The sequence below is a fragment of the Lipotes vexillifer genome, unplaced genomic scaffold, assembly GCF_000442215.2.
Source record: "Lipotes vexillifer unplaced genomic scaffold, Lipotes_vexillifer_v1.1 scaffold242, whole genome shotgun sequence".
NCBI classification, from domain to species: Eukaryota; Metazoa; Chordata; class Mammalia; order Artiodactyla; family Lipotidae; genus Lipotes; species Lipotes vexillifer.
In genome coordinates this window covers 1,535,043-1,546,991 of record NW_006771376.1, presented here as the reverse complement: position 1 = coordinate 1,546,991, position 11,949 = coordinate 1,535,043, and the positions used below count along the sequence as shown (strand labels likewise).

The 11,949-nt window shown below is 49.1% G+C and overlaps 1 protein-coding gene across 1 annotated transcript in view; it reads right to left on the bottom strand.

Annotated features, from left to right (window-relative positions):
• PPCDC (phosphopantothenoylcysteine decarboxylase) overlaps positions 1-11,673 on the bottom strand; it is an 18,601-nt gene extending 6,928 nt beyond the window's left edge. The window contains exon 1 of the mRNA XM_007446695.1: positions 11,471-11,673. Coding sequence (XP_007446757.1) covers positions 11,471-11,656 — 186 coding nt within the window. The 5' untranslated portion in view covers positions 11,657-11,673. The remainder of the gene's footprint in view (positions 1-11,470) is intronic.
• Positions 11,674-11,949: the final 276 nt, after the last annotated feature.

The following is an 11,949-nucleotide window of genomic DNA, read 5'->3' as shown; positions in this document are numbered from 1 at the left end:
ATGACTTGGTGGGACTTGGTGGGGCTGCCTCTTTGGATGGGCCGTGCCCATGCCATTTCAACCTAGTCCCTGCCCCTCCCTATCATCTCACCAAGGCTCCCTCTCTTCATTTGTTTCCTACCTTTTGTGGGTTGTCAGACACTGTTCTGCACAGTACCTAGGAGTAAAGCTGGAACCAGGGAGTAGAAATCTCAGAGAGGCAGACTGCAGAAGAACTTCAAAAGGTCTGGTGCTCCCAGCTCTGCTGAAGAGCTCTCAGATTTGTCCATTCTCCCACTCACTCCCTCTTGGAACCTACCATCCCCCAAACTTGCACAAAACCTGAGGGACCTCTTTAATGGTCGTTTAAACCAAACTCCTGCTGAGCCGGGGAGTCCCTTCTAGGATAGCCCTGAACGAGCCTGGTCCAGTTCTGAACAAGATGGCAAATGAACAGGGCTGCTGTCCCTCCGTGGAACCCAGCCGTGAAGATGTCACAGGACCAGCACAGGGAGAGCAGTGAAAGGTAGGATGGTGCTGAGACTCTTAAGACACAAGACAGTAATGACGTAAGGTGTGGGGCATAGTAAGTTAGGACTAACCACAAGAAGAATAATATATAACTTTCGAACCAGCAGAAGAAAATTCAATCTACACAATAAAGGATAGGGAAAGGAAAAAAAAAAAAGCAGAGAGAACACATGATAAGTGGAAAGCATTAAATAAGATGGAAGAAGTAAGTCCTAATAGAATAGCAATTATAGTAATTATATAATTGGCTAAACTCCCTGATCAAAATTCAGACTCTCATACTGGATGTTTTAAAATCCATCAATCACATCAAAATGTGTCTGAAAAGACACATTTAAGACAAAAAGATATATAAAGCTTAAATAAAATAATAAACTTTCAGTTAAATAAAGTGGATTAAACTCTACTCCCTCTCAAAAGCCCACTGAAATAAAAGTAAAGGGATTTTTTTAAAGGTATGAATCACCAGAACAAAGAGAAGAGGACAAAAACATAAACAAAAACCCAGCAGTTAAGATATATCAACACATAAGATATGGAAGTGGAAGGAAGCATTAACAGATCAGATTAGATCAGACAGGATCAGATTTTTTTTTTTTAAATGAACATTCCGGGAACAAAAAGGAACTCTTGGAAATTAAAATTATAAATAGTCAAATAAAAAATTCAATGTAAGTTTAGAAGAAATTTTCCAAAAAGTAGAAGAGAAAGATAAAGAGATGGATAGTACTATTAAAAAAGATGAGGTGGTCCAATGGTTAAGACTCCACGATTCCACTGCAGGGGGCAAGGGTTTGATCCCTGGTTGGGGAACTAAGATCCCACATGCCGCATGGCACAGCCCCCCCCCCAAAAAAAAAAAAAAAAAAGATAAGATCACAAGACCAACTCAAGAGGTCCAAAATCTGACTAATAATGAGTTCCTGAAAGGGAGAACAGAAAAATAGAGGGGTGAAAATTACAAAAGAAATAAAATGAAATTTCCCCAAACTGAAGAACTCAGAGGTAGGAGCCACCTCTTCTGCCTACAGAGCTCTGAGAAGGTGGCAACCTGTTAGGCTCCGGGAACCTAAAGTTTCATGTCCCTGGCATCCACTGAGTGTAAGTCAATGGAGCCTGAGCTCACATCAGCTCTCCTGGAAGCCACATCCTCCTACTGAAGTATATGGGGTTTGCAATCAGCAAAACCTCACAAGTTCTTTTCACCCATGTTGCTACTAAACCACAAGCCCCAAACTGTACTTGCATTGTTACTTTCCCAAATGTAGCCCCTCACATTTCCCTGGTGAATTCCACCTTTCCAGAGTTGGCCCAGTGTTTGCTCAGTCTATGTAAAGAGCTCCAAAAATTTCAATCCTGTTCCTCCTGGCCTGTTCTCAGCCAGTACCACCATCAACAGCCCCAAGACACAAATCCAAATGATGAAAAGAACAAGGTCAAGAGCAGAGCCCTTCGCCAAGGTCCACAGGTTGGGGGGATGGGGTGGGAAAGAATCAAGAATGAACCCTTTCCAAGTAGGATCTTCCCCTGATTATAAACATGCTGATAACATTACCAGGTGGTCCAGGGGGATGTCCTAAGATTCCATCAAAGCCCTCACCAAATCCAAAAATACTCTAATATCCAAAATAAAATAAAACAAAATTGATATGGCTTGTCCTCAGTGAGCCCAATCAAACCCCAGTAACAACCATTTTCTAAGTGCTTTTCTAAGGGCTCACAAGCTTTTTCTAATTTGTGGAGCCTACCTCTTCCGCGTTTTTGATAAATGGACATTAGTCATCTCCAGCCTCTAGCCCCTTTGCTGTTTCCCACACATCCTGTAGGTCACCAACCACAACCTCAGCACCCCAGGACAGAACTTGCCAAGTTCAGGAGATGAATCACCCAACTTGGGTTCAAGTCTCTTCTACCACCATTGGTCCTTTTTCAAACTCAAAAGAAAAAAATGGAAGCCAAGTGGACTCAAGAGTCCCTGCCATTTCTTTCTGTTCCCCCACTAATGTTATACCATTGGCCTCCAGGACTAGGCATTGTTCCATTGCTCTTTTTCTAAATATATGTAACAGCCCTCTTGGCCGTTCTGAGTTTCACTGCAAGCTTCAGCTCACTCCAGTGACCTCTGGACCATATTCTACCTTTATCTTTGGTTATATGTTCCTCCTTTCCATTTAACTGCTTTCCAGTCTCCTTCAACAGACGGCTTCCCAGGTAGCCATATCAGTTTCTGGTCACTGCCTTCTTTTCCTTAAGAGGACTACTTTCTTTCATTTCTAAGAGCTTCCTGACCGTCCTGAACAATTTGCTACTTAAGATCACCCCAGTTCATCCTCTCTCTATTCTGAAATTTGGAAAGCTGCTTCCTGAAGATCGAGTTCCCCTACTCTCCCCAGCTCCCAAACGGCCTGCTAGTTCTCAAAGTGAGGATTGTGCCTAGGGCCAGCCTTCAGAAACATTCCCAGTTTGGTGATGGCCCTGTTCAGGGGCTCCCTCCTCCCTCTCAGCTCTACCCTTTCCTTCCCTCTGCATCCCCCTCACAGTCTCCCCCTGGCTCCTGGGGAATTCCAACCAGGGATCCAAGTAGGCCTCCCACCCTGGTCCATAGCTGCAGCTTGAGATCTTCCCCTTAAGATCTTCCCCTAGTCTCTCAATCTATCCGTCTCTGGCTACCCTCCCAGGTTACACTGTCATTGTTAGGGAGCTTCTTGGGGTCAATGTCTTTCCTAAAGAGTAATGTGAAGAGTATGTAATGAGCCCATCCTTCCCAATGTCCCTCCCTTGACCCCTATCAAGCAGCCACCTCTCCTTGGCAGTGACCCTGACCCCAGTGTTGTCTGGCAGGCCCAGGCTAGTTTTTCTGGTTTTAGAAGTATGTCACTTAATCTGATTCTTCAGTCCTGTGGGCTTTGTTCTTTCATTTTCATTCACTCTGTAAAAAGGTCCTGGGAGCCAAGAGCTAGGCCCTGGGTTGGCACACATTAAAAAAAAGAAGGCATGTTGTGTTACCTTCTAAGATACTAAATAACTTGGACTAGTCACTCATTCACCCTGACCTTTCCCTCAGCAAATGCTAAGGAGTCTTGGCAGAGCAGAAAACTCCTGAGGACAGGAACCCTCCTTGGCTTTCTCTTACACCCCCTTGGGTCATCGTAGAAGCGGGTCTGGACATTAAAACGATCTCTCACACACATCAGAGTTCCTGAAAGGCAGCTCTGTGGTTGGCCCCCTGGCGAGACCCTGGCCAACAGTTTTTATGTCTTAATATTTTTAACCTGAACTTCTTTTTTTTTTTTTTTTTTGCCGTACGCGGGCCTCTCACCGCGGTGGCTTCTCCCGTTGCAGAGCACAGGCTCAGGACGCGCAGGCTCAGCGGCCATGGCTCACGGGCCCAGCCGCTCCGCGGCATGTGGGATCTTCCCGGACCGGGACATGAACCCGCGTCCCCTGCATCAGCAGGCGGACTCTCAACCACTGCGCCACCAGGGAAGCCCTTTAACCTGAACTTCTGTGTGATGTGACCAAGGCTTGGCCAGACCCTATTACATAAGCTGCCTGCATTTTGCTTAGCATTTATAGAGATTTCTTCCTGAAACCAGTTGGCAAGTCTGGTGTTCCTTTCTCTGTTGAAAATACATCAGCAATCCCATGTGGGGCTCCTGAGGAGTCAGGGAGGGGAAATGGAAAACAGAACTTGGGGCAGTGCTTCCATTTTTACTTTTAGGCCCCTGGTCTGGCTCAGGCTGCTTCTGGGGCAGATATCAAAGGGATCTGTGGAGAAGCACTTTCACAGCCACAGGATGAGATAAATCCCATGGCTTGAATGTCCACCTCCAACCTCATCTCTGGCCTCTATCCATTACAACCATGAGCCAGTAGCACCCTCTCCTCAAGTATGACAACAAAAATGACATTGTCCAGTGTTCCCTAGGAGGCAAAACTGCCCCAGTTGAGAACCACTACTCTACAGAATCATCCAATAGAACTCTCTGCAGTGAAGGAAACATGTCACACCTGTGCTGTCCAGTATGGCAGCCTCTAGCCGCATGTTGCTATTGAGCACCTGAGGTGTGGTTGGTCTGACAAAGGAACTGAACTTTTGGTTTTATTTAATTTTAATAACTTAAATTTAAATTTGAATGTGGCTAGTGGCTACCATGTTAGATAGCACAGCTCTGGCATATACAAGGAAAGAAGAGGCCCAGCTGGAACCCCCAGCTCAGTGGCTAGAAAAGAGCAGGTGTTTCTAGTAGGGCATGTGATGATGGCTCCACAGGAGACTGATGAGGACTCTAAAGAGGAAACACCGGCTATGACTTAACCTGGCACAAGGCAAGGAACCCAGAGTTTTAGTGGCTTAGTCCTCTGGGCTGACACACACAGCAGAAGACCCCGACATTGGGCCTCCCAGTGTTGACACTGGTAGTGCCCGGGGCCTGGGGGCCAGCCAAGAAGCTGGCATGACCCTGAGCATGGGGGTGGCGGGCATACTCTAGAAAAAAAGGACTCTGGGTGCCGCCAGCACATGGGGTTGGGGTCGGGGGAAGCTGTGGAGGAGGTGGCCTCATTAACAAATCCCCGAGGGAGTTCCGGTTGGCTGAGTGGGTGTCCCAATGGCTCACAATGATGTCTCCACTTGACAAACATTTACTGAGCCTACTACACACATGGGAGCCAGAGCTGGTAAGGGCTCAGTGTGTCTGTCTAACAACTGAGTGGGGTATATATGACCCCTGACTATAAAGCAAGACAGACCAGGCAGGAGTCCACAACTGCCTGGGGCTTCTCAGCCTCATGGCCATGTTTAGGTGGAGTAGAGAATGCCCATAATCTGAGCTCAAGTCCACTTGCTGATGGTAGTCAGGAAACCGGCCTTGAGCCCCAGTTCCGCCAGCCCACTGGCTGGGGGAATCTCTGGCAAATTCTTCCTCTCTGGCCTGTTTCTCCTCCGGAGCCATGAGCCATCTGGACCACAGGGCCTCCAGGGGCCCCTCCAGCTTGCTGCGCCTCCCAGCCCTATTGTGACCCTTGTCCTTTCCCACCAGGCTCTGCGGTTCTGTCCTCTGCCTCCAAACCGGTCTCCTGGGGGAGCTGGTATTCTAGTCGCATGGCCCATCCTGCCATTCAAGAAGGGCATAGCTGCTAATCCCTCCCCAACTAGAGAAATTTCTAAAGAATGAAACTAGAGAAGCAGACAGCAGAGGCTCTCCATAGGGACGCTATTCTGGAGTAGCACGGAAGGACCCTGGGTGCAAGAGCCCTCGGCCCAGGGCTGGCTGCCTCCAACCAGTGGGCTGCAGAGGTCACTCCCTGGGGGAGCAGGCCAGGGAAGGATGGGGCTAGCCAAGCCAGCGCAGGTCCTGAAAAATGCCTCAGCGTGCTACTGCTGAGTAGACTAGTTTCCACAGCAGGAACACGGAGCAGGCAGGTGGCCCCTGCCTGGAAAGAAAGAAAAACCTCAAACCAGGCCATGTTTCTCCTGCTCTCCTTTCCTCAATGAGCATTATTAAAAAAAAAAAAAAAAAGCATAAAATTACAAAGAACGTTCCATGATATCCCTACTAAAAGCCCCACTGACTTTAAAAAATAAAATAAAATAAAATAAAATAAGGGGACCTCCCTGGTGGCGCAGTGGTTAAGAATCCACCTGCCAGTGAAGGGGACATGGTCCAGGAAGATCCCACATGCCACAGAGCAACTAGGCCCGTGTGCCACAACTACTGAAGCCCATGCGCCTAGAGCCCATGCTCCACAACAAGAGAAGCCACTGCAGTGAGAAGCCCACACACCGCAACGAAGAGTAGCCCTCGCTCGCCACAACTAGAGAAGGCCCATGCACAGCAATGAAGACCCAACGCAGCCAAAAATAAATAAATGAATTTATTTTAAAAAAATTAAAAAATAAAACAAAATAAGTACACAGAGAGGTCAGAAAATCAAAATTGAACAGAATGACACAAAAGGCAAGTCTCCCTTCCTGCCCCCATCTCTCCACAAGGGTAACCACCTCCAGGGGGAAGACCACAGGCAGTAACTTTGATATGTGAACACACAAAAGGAATCATACTATATGCCAGTAGTTGGCAAACCTTTCCTATAAAGGGCCAGATACTATTTTAGGCTTTGTCACAACTACTCTACTCTGTAGTAGCAAGACTGTAGCCACAGGCAATACTTAAATGAATGGGTGTGGATGTGTTCCAATAAAATGTTACAGACACTGAAACCTGAATTTTATATAATTTTATATGGCACAAAATAATCTTCTTTTGATTTTTTTCAACCATTTAAAAATGTAAATAGTTTACATATGTATGGTTCGCAGGCCATACAAAAACAGACAACAAGAATTTGGCCTGTGGGCCACACTTCACTAACTTCAGCACCTTGCTCATTTCACTTATATCTTGAGGACTGTCTCATATCAGCACACAAGATCCACCCATTCTTCTGAACTGCTGCCTCCGAATCCATCAAGAGGCTGAACCACAACTGCACCACAGCTCTATTGTTGGATATTTTGTTTGTTTCAGTTTTCTTTTAAAATTATAAACAGTGCTAAAATGAACATGCTTGTACATTTGGTGAACTTTTGTACCCTATAGCGGCGGTTCCCAACCTTTTTTGGCACCAGGGACTGGTTTCATGGAAGACAATTTTTCCACGGGTCGGGATGGGGTGAGGGATGGCTCAGGCAGTAACTCCAGCGATGGGGAGAGGCAGGCAGATGAAGCTTCGCTCAGTCACCCGCCGCTCACCTCCTGCTGTGTGGCCCAGTTCCTAACAGGCCGCAGACCAGTATCCGTCCATGGCCCGGGAGCTGGGGACTCCTGCCCTATAGGGTTCAATCGTATGGGTGAAGCAAGGGCTGTGACCATTTTTGCTTTCTCTAGATATTGCCACAACAGTCCTCCAGAAAAGCAGAATTTACTTCATTCTGCATATGAGCAGGGCCCTCTTCCTACACCCTTAACAGTCCTGAATGTCCTCACAGGCATTCTGGAAACAGCCTTTTCTAAGGCCAAGGCCTGCCAACTCCCTGGGTGGGAGATTTTTTCCACTTTTAGAAATCCTCTTCTGGCTCTCAGCCCTGCTGACACCTACCCAGCAAAAGCTAGAGAGGTGTTCTGTTTTCTCCTCCATAGTGAGGAGGGTACCAACCAAAGGGCAGAAACTGACTAAGCTAACTGCTCAGATGTAAGTGCCACTCAATTATATGACGATCACAGAACTGCAAAACAGCCACAGCTCCTACACCCCAGGACCTTCTCTCAGGCTGCCTTTGGTCCTAGTGCTTTTTGTCCTCACATCTAGAATCTTCTACCACTCATGCCAGAAGAGGCCTTGGAGATGCATCATTTGGGTACCTGGCCCCCACTTTATTGCAGGGATAAGAAAACTGAGGCCATATAAAAGACCTGACTTGCCCAGAGTCCCAGCGTGAGAAATCCTCTATGTGCAACGCCTCTTTTGAGGGAGGGCTGGCCCCCACTGTCCAACTCCTCCCACCTCACACAAAGCCTCCAAGGCTTCTTTGCTGGTGGCCACTCTCTCCAAGTGCTGGTGACTGAGGCAGAAAACTAAATCTACCCCTCCCCACCACTCCCCCATAGTCTCCTTGGTCTGGCTCCAGGTCAATGGTCCTCCTGGGAAGCCTGAACAACTGGTGGATCAGGAGTAATCCTGAGCCAGGTCTATAGAATCACCCAGCTCCCTGCCGCCCATATCCCAGCTGCTTGTTTGCTAGTCAAAATCTAGGGATCCCTAAGGGAGCTCAGCAAAGCCTCAAGCATGTGAATCCGTGACTTAGGCAAAGAGCTGAGAAGGACTGCTCCAAGGGACAAAGACTACTCCTGGAGGTGACCTAGAGGGGGGCACTGGGGAGATCAGTACCATCAGGGAGTGTGGGGAAGAGCCAGGGGAAAGGCCACCCCCCCAGGGCCAACACAAGGCAAGCAGGGATCCCCCTTTGGTTACCAACACCTCACAAGGACTCCACTGAGCAAATCCAGGCTCTCTGGAGAGCTGTCTACCCACAGGATGAGAGGGATGCAGGCCCCTCCACATAAGCGGATGGACAGTGGCTCCATGGCTCTTCCCACATGGGCCGTCTCACCAACCCCAACACCCCACACCACGTGTGGCTGCCCCAAAGGACACGACAACAAGGGAAAAGGAGAGGGGGATGGACAGGAAACAAACAGTGTTAAGCACTTCCGTGTGCCAGGAGCTGCGCCTAGCTGTGGGCACAAGATGGCAGTTTCATCTGTGTCCCCCTCCCCCAGCCTTGCAAACATTCCCGAGGGGATGGGTGGCAGCCATCATCTTTATTTTAAAATGAGAAAGGCAGGCTCCTAGAGGCTAAGTCAGGCAGTCCTCTCTCCTTGTCAGTGCCCTTCTGGCTGCCTGACCTTCAGCTTCAACTCCAGCCAGAGACAGAGCCAAGTCCCATTCCACACGTGGCCTGTCCCCCACAGAGGCTGGACTAAAAGGCCTAGGGTAGGCTGGAGAGCCTCCCTGCTTCAGGCAACCCTTTCCTCACACCCGCATAAATGCTGGCTGTGTGGGATGGCAGGAAGCGGTGGAGCTGCCATTTCCCTCTGCTCTGAGGCTGCTCATCTGTTTCCTGGGATAGGACTCCCTGCCCCCACTTACCCCAAGTCCGGAAATTCACTTGCTCTGGGGCTATGGGAAAAGGGAACTGCATGGCTCCCTCCCTCCCCAGAGGGCAGTGGCAGAGGCTGTTGCTGCAGCAACGCTTCCAGGCCTCCCGCCCTCTAGGCTCTAGCTGGCCAGCTCCTACCAACGGTTCTGGGCACATGAGGAGGGGGCAGGCCGAAGTGGTTACTGACCCAAAGCACCAGTGCCCAGCCTCAGAGCAGCCACAACACTCTCCTCCTTTCCCTATCCTGGCCTGACTGCCATCCCTGGCTGCCTGGAGGGTGGGGTGAGGGGGTGACTTTCTGGGTATAAGTTTGTGGAAAGTTAAAAAAAAAAAAAAAAAGCAGCTTTCCCGCCCTTGCCTGTGACTCCCGACACAGTCATCTGCAAGTGAGCACTGCTACCTGCTGGACACTTAGGGTACACCCACCTGCGCCACCCTGAGTTAGGTGCTATGCTTGTATCAAGCAAGGAAAAAAGTAGAGCCTGGGCCTCAACGGCTTAACACTCCACAAAACTAGTGTCTGACAACACAGGCAGTGTAAAAGATAACCTATGGTTCCACAGCTTGGTCAAGATTCTCTTCTTAACCAAACTTTGGTCAGGCTCCTTGGAGCCACTTTTTCAACTAGGCCCGTCTTTGGGTTTCGTCCTCCAGAGCAAGATTCCTGCTAAGTTGGTTTAGCCAGAATCCCCTATACTCGATATCTGATCAGCCTGGATATCTCATCAGGCTCCTCATCCCCCTCAGGATAGTTTTGCTAAAATCTCCCTTACCCCTGATGTTTCCTCTTAGTAATTTTCCATCCACACCCACACACACACACACACACACACACACACACACACACACACACACACACACACACACACACAGCTCCTTGGCTACAAATCTCCACTTTTCCTTGTTGTATTCAGAATTAAACCCAGTTCTATACTGAGATCTACTTTCCCCTATTGCAATAGTTTTTCTGAATAAAACCTGTTTTTAGTGGGCTTCCCTGGTGGCGCAGTGGTTGAGAGTCTGCCTGCCGATGCAGGGGATACGGGTTCGTGCCCCGGTCTGGGAGGATCCCACATGCCGTGGAGCGGCTGGGCCCGTGAGCCATGGCTGTTGAGCCTGCTCGTCCGGAGCCTGTGCTCCACAACGGGAGAGGCCACGACAGTGAGAGGCCCACATACCACAAAAAAAAAAAAAAAAAAAACCTGTTTTTACCACTTTACTTCTAGTTTTTCTTTAATACATCAAATGAGTTTTAAAAGGAAGGGAGCAGGGACTTCTCTGGTGGTCCAGTGGTTAAGACTTCACCTTCCAGTGCAGGGGGTGCAGGTTCGATCCCTGGTCGGGGAGCTAAGATCCCACATGCCTCACAGCCAAAAAACAATAAAACAATCAAAAAAAAAAAAAAAAAAAAAAAAGGAAGGGAGCAAAACCACATGGGCTGAGGCAGGCCAGGAAGGCTTTTACATGAAGTGTTTGTAGAGAATTTGAAAAGGCAGGGAAAAGTAGGCAGGGCAGCACAGCCTGGAAGGGGCTGGGCCAAAGCAAAGGCCATCAGGGTGGAGCGTGGGATGGCGGGAGGGTGGCAGACCAGTGAAGGGCCTAGGTTACCAGACGAAGAAGTGGGGTTATCACCAGCTGGCTTTCACATTTTTAAAGCCTTGAACTTTTCCCGCAAAAGAATATGCCCCAGAACCCCTACATATAAAACTGATCAAAGTTGAGGTGATCGGACCAAAGGCAGGGGGCCAAGCCCCCCACCTCCAACACACTGTGGTGGCCCCTGGGCATCTCTGAACACCTGAAGGAGCAGAGTTTGAAACCAGAGCTGCGGGCAGCGGGGAGCCCCTAAGGTTCCAGTGCATTTGGACTGACAGGACACCCATGGTGTCTAACAAGAAGGGAGGACAGAGCCACAATGTCCAGGATGGAGTGAAAGCAGAAGCAGGGAGCACAAGGCAGCCAGGGGGCGCTGAGAACTTGCCGCACTTCTCCAGCCAGCTCTTCTCTCATGCTAGGACTTCAGGGAATTCAGAGCAAATATTTGGGAACCCAAAACCTCCATTCACCACAGCGTTCCTTTCGCAGTCTCCCCTCACTCTCTGTCTACTACCTAATCTAGCTCCTGGTTATACTGTCACACTGGTCTCTGTCTCCGTGTCCCCCACATACCAATGCACAAAGAGGACTTCCACAAACACCGTGATTAAGAAAAAGAAAACCCTGTGCACTGCACAAAAACAGGCTGGCCCCAGAGCATCAGCCCTCTAATGCCCGAGGCTGTCTAGTAAGCGTACTCACGCCAGGAATGTCCAAAAGCCTTGATACCAGAAGAGGCAACTTCAGGGCTGCAACACTCCCAGTGACACCGACAAGAACACGGAACTGTCTCTCCACCAAGGGTGCAGCAGCTGAACACGTGGCCCTGGGTTCCATGTGCGGTCTGGTGGCTTCGAGTCCTGGGAGCCTGCCAGAACTGGGCTCCATAAAGCTCTGCCAGGATTTAGGATCTAAAAGCAGAACAGAGGGTGCCTGCTTCATTCATACATTCAACCAAAATGTATTGAGCACCCTGTATTAGACCCTGGGCCAGATGCTAGGGTTCCTGAGGGGTCAACAGTCCCAGCTTCTGGGAGCACACAGTGTGATAAGAAGGTCAGACACCCTCACCCCACGTGGGTCAGTCACAATGTAATGCAGCCAGTGCCATGAGGCTGTGCTGCCTAGGAGTTACTGTCTGAGTAAGTCAGAGACCAAAAAAATAACATTCAGGTTGAGTC